At 38.0% G+C, this 16,882-nt stretch overlaps 1 protein-coding gene across 1 annotated transcript in view; it reads left to right on the forward strand.

Annotated features, from left to right (window-relative positions):
• Window positions 1-1,506: 1,506 nt before the first annotated feature.
• The window catches only part of MUC2 (mucin 2, oligomeric mucus/gel-forming), a 51,703-nt gene continuing 36,327 nt past the window's right edge, over window positions 1,507-16,882 (forward strand). Inside the window, exons 1-15 of the mRNA XM_042784873.1 lie at window positions 1,507-1,576; window positions 3,242-3,506; window positions 6,024-6,138; window positions 6,495-6,585; window positions 6,986-7,095; window positions 7,326-7,542; window positions 7,985-8,110; window positions 8,857-8,974; window positions 9,315-9,453; window positions 10,095-10,205; window positions 11,067-11,136; window positions 13,678-13,815; window positions 14,396-14,560; window positions 15,187-15,281; window positions 16,220-16,346. Of these exons, the coding sequence (XP_042640807.1) occupies window positions 1,507-1,576; window positions 3,242-3,506; window positions 6,024-6,138; window positions 6,495-6,585; window positions 6,986-7,095; window positions 7,326-7,542; window positions 7,985-8,110; window positions 8,857-8,974; window positions 9,315-9,453; window positions 10,095-10,205; window positions 11,067-11,136; window positions 13,678-13,815; window positions 14,396-14,560; window positions 15,187-15,281; window positions 16,220-16,346 (1,957 nt within the window). The remainder of the gene's footprint in view (window positions 1,577-3,241; window positions 3,507-6,023; window positions 6,139-6,494; window positions 6,586-6,985; window positions 7,096-7,325; window positions 7,543-7,984; window positions 8,111-8,856; window positions 8,975-9,314; window positions 9,454-10,094; window positions 10,206-11,066; window positions 11,137-13,677; window positions 13,816-14,395; window positions 14,561-15,186; window positions 15,282-16,219; window positions 16,347-16,882) is intronic.

Raw genomic sequence — 16,882 nt, forward strand, 5'->3', positions numbered from 1 at the left:
TTTTGAGATGTATTGATGGAAAACAGGAAGATGTTCAGGTTGAGGGTAGGCTGTACTTGAGATAAAAATAGCAAATAAAACAACAGCTAAAGACCATGCCTTTATTACAAAAAGGTGTTTCTAGTTGGCTAGGGCAGCCAGAAGGGCTAAGTGAAGAGTTTCCCTGGTGTTTTACAAAATATAAAAGTCATGCTTGTAATTTGAGCAATGAAAGTAAGGAACACTCTGAACAATTAAGAGGATTAGAGATTTCTAGACACTGCACTGAAACTTTTTGTGAGAAAATATAGAGCTTGGCCTGGGAACTTTAAGAAGTAAACCCTGTTAGTGATATTAAGCAGCCATGTTAAAAGATCTGTTGAAAGAAGTGTATTTTACCTCAAGGAGTCTGTGTTTTGTTTTCTGAAGAGACATGCAGAAACACCTTCTCAAAGGAATTTTTCAGCGTAAAATACAGTGTGTGCGGAAATCTTGTATTTCTGAAGCAGCATTCTGAACTGGTTCCTGGTTCTGGTTTCTGCTTTCTCCTTCTAAGGACCCTCTTCGTTTTTCTCTGCACAAAGCAAAGCTGGCCATATAGCTTTTGCAGGATCTGGCTTGGGACAGTAGGCTGCAAATTTATTGTTCACACAGAAGGTAAGAAAGAACGAGCCGTTTAGGGGGATACTCACTGAAAAAAAATGTTATTCAGTATGGACAGTAATGTTTTCCCCCTTTTTTTTTTTTTTTTTTTTTTTCCTAAAGCTTAGTATGTTGTGAGAGTCCCTACAACCTTTTTGATGGACTTTCTGTTGCACTGTGACAATGTCTGATAGAGCATCTCTTTTGCTGTGAATTCCTTGAACTTACCTTGTCACCCCATCTCAATTATCTTTTGGGCACAATATGCAGTCTGGGCTATTCCTTGTTTTAGAAGCTCCCCAGAGCTTTACAAATGAAAGGAATCTAACAGTTGCCTGTAAAATAATTTTATAATGTATGGTATATAATTTTTATTTGTAGGGGTTACTGTTGTCTACAAAGCTTCACAAGCATCATTTAATTTTTACAGAAATCATTCCATGTGATGGTGAAAAATGAAAAATCCTTTGGCTTTGAAGCCACTGTTTGAGGGTATCTCATCCTAAACATCCTTCAAGGGATTTCTTTGTTCAGGCACTCCAAAATTCACTATTTGTTATAGGAGTTACTGAAGGTTAAACTTGGCGTGAGCATGTGAAGGATTTAAAAGCATAGTATCCTGTAGATGGAATAGAGCAATAAAAAAATTGCGTGATTACTGAATCAATATTATACCATTTCCTGTATACTGAATTCCTTCATTTATGATGAAAATACCTGTCTGTTTACTTCTTATCTTCTGCAAATATCACGCCTATTTTTTTTACCCCTCCTCTTTCTTCCTCCCTTTGTATCTCCTCCCCTGTGATAGAATCAATTGCCTCAGTGGATATTATATAAAGAAAAGTTTTCAGTGGAGTTCCCAGTTCACCCACCTTAGCCACCATGGGGCTAAGAGTTGCCAGCCTTTTTATGCTCTGGCTGGCTCTTTCCTATGCAAATGAAATAAGAAAAGGTAAGCTCTAGAAATTAAACGGTAGCAGATTGCCCCCTGGAAAAGAGGGAGAGAATTAAAATACCACTGCATAGGTAGGAGGAGGCAGTACATTTAAATATCGCACCGGAGTTTTAAGGTGCCTTGAATTTCTTAAACTTTCAAATACTAAGTCTATGTGGATCAGCCAACATATGCAGATACTGCTCTTTGGCGAGATTAGTACCTATATCTACTTCATTAAGCTCTAGTTTGTTGTGCTTGGAATGTATTTTCTGTGCTACTTTTCTTTCCATGTGTTGAGACTTTTCTAGCTATGGCAACTACTTGGCAGAAAGCAGCTATAGGAGTTTGGGAGGTTCATTGTTACAGCAATGAAGAAAGCGGATGATTGTGCCTTCTGTCACTTCGGAATGCATAAATACTTTCTTCAGAAGTGAATGTAGTGACATTGGACAAAGCTCATTTTGTCATTCAGGACATTAATAATCCTTCTGTAAAAGCTTTAATTTACTCTATTTGTGATCAACTTTCTCTGAAGTGTTGAAATGGAGCTCTCATACTGAAAACTATTTTTGGAGGACTAGATGATGAACTTTGTGTAGTGACCACGTTTGGTGTATTGGTCTTGGTCTGCTGCATCTTGAATTCAGAAACAGGAGGAAAGAATTAACTTGCATTTGGTATCCCAGATGTGAGCTCTGGGACAATCTCAATGTAGCCTTCCTTCTGGGGAGAGGAGCATACCAGATTGGCTTGGATGCATCTGGTATGACTGATAGCATCAAAGCACGACAACTTACAGGTCCACTTGATAGTTTTGCGTTCTCAAATTAAACACTGCAAGAAAACCTTGTGAAGATGAGTAGCATGTGTGCTTTTGATACTGTGGCAAGCTTTCCAAGTATGCCTAGTTTTTATATTCACCCCTAATCTACAGCATCTTGAGATTTATCAGATACTGTGTTAATTTGTATTATTTGTTGATATAAATGGCTGGGAAGGGAACAAATATCATCATCTTCATCTTTTGCTATTGCAAAAAAATTATCTTTTTTAAATTTTTTTTTTCTTCTCCTACCATTGTTATTTTCTGACTTATCTTCTGAAGAATTTCTATTCTGTAGTAATAGAAATCACTATTTCTATTAGGAAAAGAAGGAATTATTTAAAAACCTCTGTTGTCCTTTTCATAACATTTAAGCTATTTTCCTTGCAGAATAGGAGTCGTACTTCCTTGGTTTCCTAACTCTGTTTCCTTTCTAGTGCATGTTGCATCGGGGAAGAAAATAGCTCTTAGAAATATTTAATATTGATAAAAATAATACTGCAATTCAGAATAAATTTATATGTTTGGCAGAGCAGCTCCATTGCACTGATGCATCAGCTTGTTAGTGGTCAGAGGGTTAAGTTTCCCAACCTCATGCAGACAAGTTCCTTCACCTCAGTGAGGATTATAAGACATGACCAGGTCTCAGCAGTATTTGTTGATGTCTTATTTTCCATTAGAGATTCACATCTCTTCTGCTTAATAGGCAGATACTTGATCAGGCTTGAGATCTGCGGAACCACTGTGCACATATTTGCAAGTAGTTTCTACTGTAAAATGCAACACTTACCTTTTCTTAATGCTAGTTCATTCATTTCACTTTTTTTCATGCCTTTTTCTTTTTCTTCACTTAACAGGAAGGACAAGAAACCATGGCCACTATGTCTGCAGCACTTGGGGAAACAATCATTTCAAAACTTTTGATGGAGACGTCTATCAATTTCCTGGCATTTGCGAGTATAATTTTGCTTCTGATTGCCGAGAATCTTATAGGGAGTTCTCTGTCCACATTCAGCGTACTCTGAACAGCAATAACCACCCGGAGATTCAGTATATTCTGATAACAATCAAGGACTTTACAGTGTACCTCAAGCCAAAACTGGCTGTGGTGGATGGGCAGATGTAAGTACCTTTAGTATAATAGTATTTCAGAGAAACATGCTGGGAAGATGAAAGCAGGATTGATTCTTTACACAGCTGTCTGTATACTGTTAAGATAACAGCTACAAGCATTTCCACAAGTGAAAAATCTCAATCCTTTGAAATCCAGCATAAAAATTTATTTGAGGAGGGGCTTTAGTATTAATTGTTATTTCTACAGTGGTATAAGGGATGATTTAAATGCCAGTCAGGAAGATGCTTGAGTGACTTGTTGTTCTTCTGGCTGTTCAGGAAACAGCGCAGCTCATGAGCCAGATCTTTCACTGGCATAAAATGACATAGCTTCATTTGTTTTATGGCGTCGCCCTGAGTTTACTTTAGCAGATGATCTAACAAATCCTCAAAAATGAAGATGCACTTCTGCAGAGTCTTTTTCTCTTACGTTGTGGCAGAAGAGAGGTGCTTTTTTCTGAGCTTCATAAATAATTCTTTAAGGTCTGATGGCCATTCCTCAAGGGATTGTAACAGATATAATGCAGGTCAAAATTTACACTAATTTGTACATGGCAATGTGTACCTTTTCACAGTGAGCTGCAGTATTTTTCTCCTCCTGTAACATGGTTGCACAAGGAACTGGTACTGGTACCAAGTAGTGTCTTAACCCAGCCTTTCCTATTGTTAGCCTATCCTTTCACTATGTGCATGTATACGCACTGAAGCAAGTGAAGCAACTCATAGGTTAAGACGTAGTTCTGAAGATGGAAGAAACTGGCTGTTAGTCTGTTTTAGCATAATTAAAAAAAAAAAAAAATCTATTCTATTGTCATCGTAGTACTGGGTTTTGCCCAGAATTCAGCTTTTCCTCTGAAGTTTGGAAGACACTGTGATGAAAATCTGTTCAAAGGCAAAAAATAACATTCAGTTTTCCAAGGATCATACCAGAAATCATTACAAAATTATATGAAGTTATAAAAAATGTATTCTTGCCCCAAATTGAAAAATCCCTTTACTATGTACTCAGGTCTGAAAAAGAACTCAATGAAAAACAAGTTCAAAAATCCTTTTAAAATTGTTTTTCTTAAACCAAGCCTTTTTTTTTTTTTTGTGTTAGGTCTTGTTCATAAAACAATAGATCCCTTCTTAACATGCTTTTGCTGCATGAGGGATTTAGCCTTTTGTAGAACTTAATTTCCAATATTGCTCTTTAAATGAAATATGATCCATTGTTATGTAAAATAGCATTTTACACTGCTGAAGTGAAAACTGTAAAGTAGAAAAATGTATGAATTTGTCCTTTGGTACCTGAGCCACAGATTGATTGAATGTCCCAGTATTAAGAAAAAAAAAAAAATATTACATGCTGTGATAGTTGAAAGGTGAAAAGCTGCTCAATGTTTTATAATCCCTCTCTAAAAACATGATCTCTTAAGGCCTCATTGTCCAGAGGATGAACAATGCAGCCAAAAGTAGAAATAATGGCTTCTGAGTTCCTGCCTAGTATTTAGATAAGTAAGTGATTTGGCCATGTTAAAAACGCCCGAGATAAACAGTTGGAAAAATCCTAGTGACAGGAAATCAGGAGATAACATTCTTCCAGTCAAGAGACTAGTTAAGAGGAGATGTGCCTAAACATATATGAATCCTGATAGGAAACATTTATATTGACAAATCTGTAGAAAATGAACTGGTTATTTCGACTGGATTCCAGTTTACACTACTTCTGTTTGAACAGACTCTAGTTATTTAGATTTTATAGGATTAGGCTGCTTGCCACAATCCCTTTATTGCTGAATGAAATCCAGCAGTGTGGTTTGTTACATAGCACGCTGTAAGACAGACATACAAGAGCAGGAGGGAGATCTGGAGAATTGATTCCTTATCAGGCAAAACCTTTTATGCTCAGCCTTCTGCAGAATATCTTCTATCACACTGATATGCCTTGCTGTCACCATTAACAAACTTGGTCCTGCCAAGCTTAAAGCAATGAACTACTGAAGCAAACTACTGAATTCCTCTTACCATGCTCCTTTCTTTTCAAACTTTTGTTGGCAGTCCCTGTATCTGCCTGTGCTTTTCGAACTCTCTCTTGATGAGGAAGATCCTTGCAAAGGAATATTCATTCTCTCTGAAATGGCTGTCAGATCATTTGTTAAAGAAGAGCTTCTATTTATATTGCTACTTCTTTCTTGGAAGTAAATTTTTAGTGAGTGTTTGAGTATCCTCTGTTAATACCATAATGGTGATGGATTTTCCTTTGATTAAGTTGAAGAAATCTGACGTTTTGGCTTGTTTCTTAAAGAACTTATACCCTTGGGGAGGTTTTGCCTTTGAAATTCGTTTGCTTTTTAAAGGCAAGGAGTTAATATGTGAAGTGTCAGAGAGGATTTTGTGCCTCATTAAAACAAGGTATCCTGTACAGGGAGAATCAGGTAGACAGAGACTGGCTTCTCTATTCAATAGGGTATTTGGCTTATTACAGACATTCATGTCACCTCTTGTGTTTCTGTACTAATGCAAAGTCTCTGGTTTTCTTCCTAGTGTGAAAACACCTTACTACAGCTCTGGTGTGCTCATTGAGAGCGATGACATTTACACTAAGGTTTATGCCAAATTAGGCCTGAGTCTGATATGGAATCAGGAAGATGCACTGATGGTATGTATGATCCAAGTCTTTTTTATTGGCATTTCAAAAAAAAAAAAAAAAATAGTCCTCTGATTTCAAAAATACTTTCCTTTCCATCTTTATTACCATGGTGATTACTGCCATCATTGAAGTACAGGAGCTTCAGTCACTTTCTTCAGTTTTCTGTGTTACTTTTTGCATCTGTGTGCTTATTAACTATGTTACAAATCCATTTGCAGTAGCTACTTCCCTAAGAGTTTTGCGTTCACCATCATTTCTGTCATTTAGTGACTTCATTTTCGAGGAAATATATTTTCTTCGGAATGTCTTCATACTCTAGATAATTATTTTCTGATTTTTTTTTTTTTTTTTTTTCTATTACCTAGGTGGAGCTGGACAGCAGATTTAATAACCATACATGTGGTCTCTGTGGGGATTACAATGGAGTTCCAATCTACAATGAGTTTATCAATGGAGGTTAGTCATCCCACCATACCAACAGTTATCACAGAAGATAGGCTGATAAGCATTATGCATAGGAGTATCGCAGGAGAGCAAATTTCACCTGGGACATTACTGTGATTGCACCAGAATAAACATTATGTTCCAGTGCTGCAGTCCTGGCCTAAGGTTATTTTATTCCAGATATGAATCATCTTGTTCTTTTCTCTACTGGTCTTCTTTTCCCATTACCACTTTAAATTTTTGAGCTCACTTAGACATAATAGACTTAATTCGGAGCAGACACCTGGGACTGACAGGCATATTTGATGTTATAACAACTGTTTTCTTTGATTAGTAGAGTTACAGGAATCAGATGCTCCTTGCTGTCAATTTTTGGGGCTCAGCAATTCCTCTTTGTAATTTTTTCTCATAGTTACAAGCTACAATGCAATTACATATGGGAATTTACAGAAGATCAGCAAACCTAATGTCAGATGTGAAGATCCTGACGAAACTCAGGCTCTTCCAAGCTGTAATGGGCATGTGAGTATTCCTAGTGGTGAACTTCACTTGCAAAGGCACTTGGAGACACCCTTATGCTACAGAGAGTCAGTGTGTGAGGAGCTGGGAAGACTGTCCCCTCCAGGTTTCTTCTCCTTTTCTTGAATAATTGTTGCTGTTCAGAAGACAACAGTTTTTATGAGAAGACAGGAAGTGTCTAGAAGCTCAGGTGCTTACGAATCTCTCAAAATATTATTGTTCTTCTTCCTTAGCGTGATGAGTGTGAGAGGTTGCTGACTTCCTCTGCATTTGCTGATTGTCGGTTACGCCTTAATTTGGAAATATATATCCAAGCCTGCATGCAGGACAAGTGTGCATGTACTGGAAATGAGGACTCCTTCTGCCTCTGCAGCACCATCTCTGAGTATTCTCGCCAGTGTTCACATGCAGGTGGCCGGCCGGGTGAATGGAGGACACAGTACTTTTGCCGTAAGCAGCTATATAAATTTTACAAAGAAACAAGTAGCACTGTGAAATATTTAAATGAATTCCTTCTTTGCAAAACTATAGGAATATATTATAAACTTCATACCAGTAGTTCAATAAACTGCATACAATCTTCTTCCTGTTTTCTTTTTCTCTGACCTTCATTATTAAGAAATCTCTTTCAGCAAGTAGAAATTCTGTTCCCATTAAAAACTTTGAGGTCTGATTCTGCATATGACTGGGATAATTTGGTCTATTTGAAACAAAAAGAAGAAAATATAAAAAGGAGGGAAAGCAGTTCAGAAACAGACAAACGTGCTTTGCCAGATGGAGTCTGGCTTGGGACAGCACTGACTTGAGGGGAGTAGGGGATATGATCTGTGGTTTCTCAGGAATGATGGACTTTACACTCAGATAACCGGTGGTGTTTTTCTCATTCTTTCAGCCAAGACCTGTCCTAAGACCATGATCTATAGAGAAAGCAGCTCACCCTGCATGGATACTTGCTCACACTTAGAGATCAGCAGCCTTTGTGAGGAGCACTACATGGATGGTTGTTTCTGCCCTGAAGGCACGTGTTATTCTAGCTATTGTATATGGAACAAGATCAAGAGCTCTGGCAAAGGAGGTCATGACTAAAATATCAAAAGTAGTCAAATTATATCTTAAAAATTGGTATTGTTACTTATTAATTTTCCCCCTAGAGGGACGAATAATAATTAAGTTCCTAGGGGAACATAATTATAAAGGTTTTTAAAAAGGAGATCATAATTGATTAATCAATCAATGATTTTATGGTTAAAACATATCAACACAATAACAGGTAATAAATTTGCTTTTTACTTCTCAACAAATGGAATTCTGCTAAAATATAGAAAATCATGTTTTTTAAGAAGAATAATTCTGAGACAACGGACATAATTTGCTCAGAGAATGGTAATGAGGGACAGTGAGTGAAATTCTCAGACTTACTGTCAACCTTAGGAAAAAACATTACAGTGATAGTCTAGAGAGTATGCCGGGAGGACTGAAAATCTAAACATAGAAAATTCTAGGATTGTTCTTGTATACTTATATTACACTTTTCATCTGTGGTTAGTTATACAAATGGATAAGCTTAGGTTTTAAAAGCTGGATAAAGGTGTTTTCCATGTGTCTTATACTACAAACAATAGAAACACTATTCTTCACAGTTTTGATAATCTCAGCCTATGCTTTCTATGTCACATTGAGAGCATGCCTCCTCTGAGAACATCTCCTCTGTGGAAATTGCTTATTTCAGAAAGAGCTGGAATAGTTTACTGTTGTGCTTTACAGGAACTGTGTATGATGATGTTGCTGGAAAAGGCTGCATACCTGCTAGCCAGTGCCACTGCAAACTCCATGGAAAGCAGTATTCACCCGGAGAAAGCATTACCAATGAATGTGAAGAATGGTAAGGATTACAGCTGTTCATACACCTTTCTTTGAGTAATTGTAAATGGGTCTGAGTTTTTCAAACTTCCACTTAGTCATAGGATACTTTCTGAAAACATTCTGAATTTGACTTTTATGTTACATGTCTATACAAACAATTTTCTGAAAAGTCTTCTTAAACAATTTTCTGAAAAGTCTTCTTGTACCTGTGGCAGAAGAGAAATCTTAAGGAAACGGTCAAAGAAACAGTTTTAAAACATCTGGGGATATCTTGCTGTTTGCTAGGTGTACAGATGTTTTCGGTGGTCTCAGGTCCTGTAATATCTACAAGCATTTTTAAATTATTTGTCTGTTTATAGCACCTGTGATTCAGGCAGATGGACGTGCAAAGATTTACCCTGTCCAGGCACATGTTCAGTGGAAGGAGGTTCCCATATCACCACCTTTGATGGGAAGAAATACACCTTCCATGGAGACTGTTACTATGTGTTGGCCAAGGTACTGTGGGATTTTCTCTTGTAGAGTAAATACAAGTGTCTGTGTGCTGACATGTAACAGCTGTGAATTGTTACTGTTTTCCATTTTCATGGGATGAGGGAAGCAAAAATGCTAAAAGCTGTACTGGAAAATTCAGGGTGTAATAACCCAAGGTGGAATTCGACCACTTACTGCAATGGGTAGTTAACTTAGTCATAGTAGGCTATGTATTCAGTCATTATCCAATGGAGTCCTTCATGTATAAGAAATCAAAGGATCCCTCTGGCTGCATGGATAAGTAGACTGCAAAAATCATTAGTTCTCGGGATAAGCAGCTCTCAGCTGGATCTGTAATAGCTGTTTCTGTGTCTGTCAGAGTCAGCTAGGGAAAGGAACTAGGCAGCTATTTCATTCACATCTCCCTAAAATAACTGGTGCTTGTTCTTCTAGAGAATGACAAAGATCTTGTTGAACTAGAAAATATACCACTGAGTTTATTTGAAAGGTCTTTCAGCTTCCAGAGCCAGTGCTGAAATGGTGGTCTTAATAGCTAAATTCTATAGTAATTGTTATTGTAACTGATGACTCTAGCCTTTCTTTTGGAAATTATCTTTTGGGATTTTTGATTTGACTAATGGACATGTATTTCCCTGTGATTGTAGGGTACTGTAAATGACAGTCATGCTCTCCTGGCCGAGCTGGCTCCCTGTGGCTCCACAGACAGGCAGACGTGTTTGAAGACTGTTGTGCTGTTAGTAGATCACAAAAAAAATGTAAGTGTTCTGTGGGTTCTTCTAGATATGTTGAAAATGATCATGAGATTCAAATAAGCTAACATTTTCCCCTCTTCCCTTCTCTGCTCTGTGCTATATGATTATTCCCACTGTATTCCAGGCTGGCTGGAAATAAGAGTACCATTCTTCCTCCCCTCACCATATTTTACTTTATTCACATATAATTTCAGAGATCTAATTGAGTCTTTTTCAGAAGAGATCCCATTATTGAATGTTGGTACAATCCAAAGTTCTTAAATACTTATATTTTCATTCCCTTGAGTATTCTGTTTGGTTATTGGAATATCTAGACTATATTTATACATGATTTCACATACATGTACACTTAATTTCCTCTCGTGTTTCTGGTCTTCTATGTCCCTGCCAGCATAAGTAGAACAAAACCAAACCAAATCAGAAACCCATCATTTTATGTTTCTGTATGTATAGATGAGTATTTTATGAGGAAGCTTGCCAGAATCATACTAAATCATTAAATTGAAGGTGCGGCACATGCTTTTACAGGGAATAGGAACTTTCTATAGAGCCTTAAGGCCCAATATTTTATTTTACTTGCTGAAACCAAAGTGCCTAATATAAAAGAGCTTTGCATTTCATTACTGCTATAAATTGTTGTAGGCAGGTGTAAGTGAAACACTGAGTAGCAAGATGAATCCTTACTTATATCCTACAGGCCTGCTGCCACATTCGATTTTCAGACAGATTCTTCCGTTCAAGGATTTTAAGTTCTAGTCACAGTCTAAATGTGCAAAATGTCTCCCCTCTTATTTTTTTTCTTTTTGTTAGTTCCTTTTCCTCTCAGTGCCTGGAACCTCATTGATTCTATTTGCTATTATGCAGGTGGTGGTTTTCAGATCAGATGGCAGTGTGTTACTGAATGAGATGACAGTGAGCGTGCCTCATGTGTCAGGTAAGGGACATAGCCTTGTGTGTCGTGTCACACACCTGACCTTGTGTGGGGATGCACTTTTTCAAGGCAAAAGTGGAAGAGAGGTATATGAAATTTGTTCAGATTTTGGAACACCTTGGGGATGAATGGAATTCAATGGTTGCCACTGAGAATTTCATGGGCAGACTGACTCTGTATACAGTGGATGACTGAAAAAAATGTCCCTTCAGTTTTTTCATACATCTTGAATGTTCTTCAGCAAGTATCTTACAAAAGAGAAATTGTCATAGCTTAAATTCAAAGCAGATAACTTACCCATCTTTATAGTCAGGTTGTTTAGTGCTTTCCAAGTCTGGCTACATGATGTGGGCATGTCCTGGCTCTCAGGCATGGTGAGGCTCAGGCATGTCTACTTCTTCCCCATATGTTTTTTTCTCCTGTGGGAAAAAAGCCTAGCAGAAGGCAACTGCTGTATTTTCTGGTCAACTGGGGCAGGAAAGAAGGATGTACTGTGTAGCATCATTTCATCTCCCAGCTCATTTCAGACATCAGTATCTTTTTATATAATCAGTAGATTTAGACAGACACTTTCAGAGGCTGACTCAGATCACTTAATTTAGGAGCCTAAATTATGGTGGAAGGTCACTATCAGACAGCAGCTGCGAGCTCTAGGAATAACTTTTGAAAGGAATGTAGAACTTCTCTTTATCACTCAATTTTAGATATATTCAGTCATCACACTGACACAATGTGTTGCTTCTTATTTACTGGCCTATTTGCAGATGGCAAATTACTTGCAAGAAAGTAATTCTTCATCTGAAAGATTATCATTTGTGGGATGATGCACTCATGAATGCTTGCACAAAAGCAATTACAGTGTGTAGCTGGAGGTTTAGAGATTTGTTGTAAGAAATTGGTTAGCCAGTAGATATTGTTTTATTAGACTTTAGCAAAGATTTTGATACTGTCTCTCAGAGCATCCTTCCGGACAAAATGCCCAGCATACAGCTAGACAAGTCCATGATATGTTGGGTGAACAATTGGCTGATGGGCCAGGCTCAGAGAGTTACAGGAAAGGAGGCTACATCAGGCTGGCAGCCAGTCACCAGTGGGGCTCCCCAGGGCTCAGTCTTAGGGCCAGCACTCTTTGATGTTTTTATAAATGGTCTGGGTGCAGGAGTCAAACGTACATTAAGTAAGTTTGCTGCTGATGCTAAACTGGGAGGAGCTGTGGACTCCCTTGGGGGCAGAGGCCTTGCAGAGGGATGTGAATAGACTGGGGAGCTGGCAATCACCCACTGTATGAACTTTAACAAGAGCAAGTGCCAGATTCTTCACCCAGGACGGGGTAATCCTGGTTAAACATCCAAACTGGGGGACAAGAGGCTGCAGAACAGCCCCGCGGAATGAGATCTGGGGGTGTGGGTTGTTGGTGAGTTGAATAGGAGTCAACAGTGAGCCCTGGCAGCCAAAAGGGCCAACCGTGTCCTGGGCTGCGTCAGGCCCAGCATCACCAGCCAGTCGAGGGAGGTGACTGTCCCACTCTGCGTGGCACTGGGGCGGCCCCGCCTCGGGTACTGGGTGCAGTTTTGGGCACCTACATAGAAGAAAGTCATTGAACCATTGGAGTGTGTCCAGAGGAAGGCGGCCGAGATTGTGAAAGAGCTCAAGGGCAAGACTTGTGAGGAGCAGTTGAGGTCACTTGATTTCTTCAGTTTAGAGAGGAGAAGGCTGCAGAGTTCCCTCATCGCAGTCCACAACTTCCTCAAGGGGGGCAGCAGAAGGAGGAGGGGCTGGTCTGGTCTCTCCAGGGACATGAGGAAATGGAATGAAGCTGCACCAGGGGAAGTGCAGGTTGGACATGAGGCAAAGGTTCTTCACTGAGAGGGTGGTTAGATACTGGCACAGGATCCCTAGGGAAGCAGTCATGGGACTGAATGTGTTCGAGTTCAAAGAGCGTCTGGATGGTGCTCTTAGTCCTATGGTTTAGTTTTAAATAGTCCTGTGAGGAGCAGGGAGTTGGACTCAGTGATCCTTATGGGTCCCTTCCAACTTGAGATATTCTGTGATTCTAATTAGGAAGCCTTGTTCCTCCACTATACTGGCTTTGTATGTCAGTTCTGCTGATTTTTCTATGATGGATTGATTAACTCATGTATAAGAGTCTAACATTTTATTATTAGTAGTACTTAGCTATGTATTAGCTTGTAGAGACAAGCCTATTACTTATTTTATGCAACAGTACTGGGATAATACTTTCTCAGAATACCTCTTGCTCTTCAGATTGCTCAGCATTAATGAGTTAGCATTGAAGCTGTATTGCAGAAAATATGAATTTGCTTCTGATCCCAGGGATGGGTCATTATAGGTAACCAACTTGTTAAGTTAGTGAGGACCAGCATTGTATCTAGATGACCAGTGATTTTTAGAGGAAAAAAATTATTAATTTGGTCTTGATCTCAGAGTTTTCATGGCAGGTGTTACCTTGGAATCTAATAAGAAATGTTTCTTTCAGCAGCCTATGGTGTGTGTTTACTGCACAGGTCATGTTCTGTTTTTCAGCTAGCTTCTCAGTTTTCAAGCCATCTTCCCACTACCTCGTTGTACAAACTTCTTTTGGGCTTCAGCTGCAGATCCAGTTGTTTCCAGTCATGCAGCTGTTTGTGACTGTGGATCAATCAGTTCAAGGAAAACTTCAAGGCAAGTGTCTATTCAAACGGGAAGCAAAGCCATGCTGTTGCACAGCTGAAGAGTCATGTATTCTTTGCATAAGGGATAATTCGTGCTATTTATTGACCCAAAATGAGGAAACTAAAAGCAGAAACCAAAACATTGGAAGAAAATTGACTCAAACAAACTAGAAATACATTTTTATTATTTCATATTGAAGTGACCTATCACTCCAGTGCCAGTACATGAATGTTTCTTACAATATTCCTTACTTCTGTGTTCACTTTTAATTTTTAACTATCCACAAAACCAGGTTTTTGGTGCATTTTGTGGTTTTAATATCATCAGAAAACATAAAAAATACAGGTTAGGGCAGTGATCTCCTGAGGCAGAAATATCTTCATAAAGATTATTATTTTCAAGAGGTTAAAGATTTAAAACAAGGCTCCTAAATCTTCAGTACTCATAGCGTGCATTAATATCGAGGTGGAATAATCAGCTGTATGAACTTCAGTTTCTAATGTTTGTCATCAGTTGTCCCTTTCCCTTTGACCTTTTAAAATGAGAACGAGTAATAAGTAGGTAAAATTTTTACCTTCTTTTTCAATAGGTCTTTGTGGAAACTTTAATGGAATGGAAGGTGATGACTTTAAAACAGCCTGTGGGCTGGTAGAAGCCACAGGGTCTGCCTTTGCTAACACATGGAAAGCTCAGTCCACCTGTACAGACCAGACAGAGAATCTGGAAGACCCCTGCAGTCTCAGCATTGAAAGCGGTAAGCACACTAAGTCAGATGGTTGGCTTCTGCCAGAATGAGCAGCAATTGCTGTATATTACTGCCACAGGTGTGTAAGAGCTGTAGCGTAGCACTGAAGTTTTTTAGAGGACTGTCAAATGAATAATTTCTGCAACTATGTATATGTATGAGCACTGATTTCCCATCAAATTGAAATGAAAGTTTAGGAGGTGATTGTAGAGGAATCCTGAGCTGGAAGGTTCAGAAGCAAGGTCAGTAATTTATATTATCTGCAAAGGCAGATTGTATTTCCTAGTATTATTTATCCCTATGTTTAACTTAAATTTATGGTTCCCAGACAGAAAGGGCTGTCACATTCCATGTAGACAAGCTGAAGCAGTAAGATATGATTTTTGATTTTATGATTGTATGTCTACTGCTAGATAACTGGATCAGAGAATAAAAATATATGTACAGTGATTGCGTGTAATTTCTCCACTTCCCAAAGTGCACACAGTTCTCATTTGTATTGTTGCATTGCAATTATGTGACAACATAACTAGACATGGCACAAAGAAGAAAAGTGAATATAATGAATGTAATGATATAATTTCATCATTCTCCTTTTATTTTTTTTTTTTTTTTTTTTTTTTTTTTCTTTTCAGCAAATTATGCTGAGCATTGGTGTTCTTTGCTGAAAAACCCAGAGGGTCCTTTTGCAAGATGTCACTTAATCATTGATCCTTCAGAATACTATAAGGTATTGTAATCTTGTATCCTTTTCAATACTGCTTTATTTCAGATGGATGACTGTAGACATTTATCATTCTTCAAATATTTGAGACATTACTGAGTAGCTTGCCCATAAGAGCTGGTGAAGTTTTTGCAGTGATTAACTGAGGCAGCATAACATGCATCCAAAGTATCTCCTATGATGAGATTCTTATGAGGTGCTGCTGAAGAAAAAGGTAAATTAGTTCTTTGGGTTTGTTATTTTTTGTATTGAATGTACGTTTTTATTGGGTTGAATATTTGAACTGGAAAGATGATTCAAGAGATGCAGGTGTGCACAGAAACCTTAAGGTTACTCTTACACATTAATTGCTATTAAGTCGGGGAGAAAAAAAAAAAAGTAAATATTTATTAAGTTTCCTGTATTGGTTGGAATGAAACACCAAATAACTTTCATGCCAGAATCTCTGTGGTTTCTTTTCCCCCTGCCTCTTTTCACTGTTGAACAGTAAGTGAGGTTAACCTGAGCAAAAAAGAAGAAATTATTAAATTTATTTCATACCTGTAACTCAGTCTGAGTTCAAATTTTGTGAAGGTCTCTGAAGATCTGGTTAATACTTTACCATTATGATTTTTAATTTTTATGGATCTCTGCATTTCTAAGTTGTAACTGAGAAAGAATGGTATCAAAATCCTTTAAGAAAGGTGCTGTTAGGAGGCTGACTACTTTTTAAAGCTTCAAAAGACTTGGCCTAGATCAGGATAAACATCCAAACTTTTTCATTGTGTATGAAATGAAGCAGCACTTTCAGTCTCTGGCCTTTGTCCATTCCTTCCTTTTTATTCTGATTGTGGGAATTAATAAAAACAGGATCAGAAAAAGGACACAGGGTACTTCATAGCAACTGACTTACAATTGCCCATTGGTTTCCTGTGGGCTTACCGAGCCTTTTATTCTTTTTTCAGAAATGTAAATATGACACCTGCCTCTGCGAAGACAATGAAGAATGCTTGTGTGCTGCCCTGTCTTCTTACTCAAGAGCTTGTGCTTTCAAAGGGATCATACTGGGAGGCTGGAGAAAAAGTGTCTGCAGTAAGCAATGGAACTATAATTCCCATGGAATTAATTAGCCACGAGAAATAAATGGGTTCCCTCTGAATTTGTTTGTTAACGATCTAAGTGTTAAGGGATTTAGAGTATTTCAGAAACTTTTAATGGACCTAAAGGAGGCAATGCTGATAATGTTTACTAACTTATGTTATATTCTTTAGCTGTCGTTTCTTCATGAAAGATTTAAAAGTAGAAAACAATATTTTTCACTTTCACCTTCTTTCCACAGTTTAAATAATAATGCTGGTTTTATCTTTGACTAATGGAATCCCAGCTATAATAGTTTTAACATTGTCTTTGCTTATCAGTGTCTTTGTTTATCATTGTGCTTCCTTTTCAACAACAGTACAGTATTGTTGAGACTAGGATTTTATTATATAGTGCTCTCGCTCTGATTATGTGAAACAAATACAGCTATGAAAATAGAAACTGTTCGCAGAAGTTAAAAAGAAGTCTTCATCTGGTAAATAAAGTTAGGCTAGCATTACTTGTGACTTACAATATTTTTGTACTTTAAT

This window comes from Tyto alba, unplaced genomic scaffold (assembly GCF_018691265.1).
Source record: "Tyto alba isolate M040663 unplaced genomic scaffold, T.alba_DEE_v4.0 Super-Scaffold_8, whole genome shotgun sequence".
Taxonomy (NCBI): Eukaryota; Metazoa; Chordata; class Aves; order Strigiformes; family Tytonidae; genus Tyto; species Tyto alba.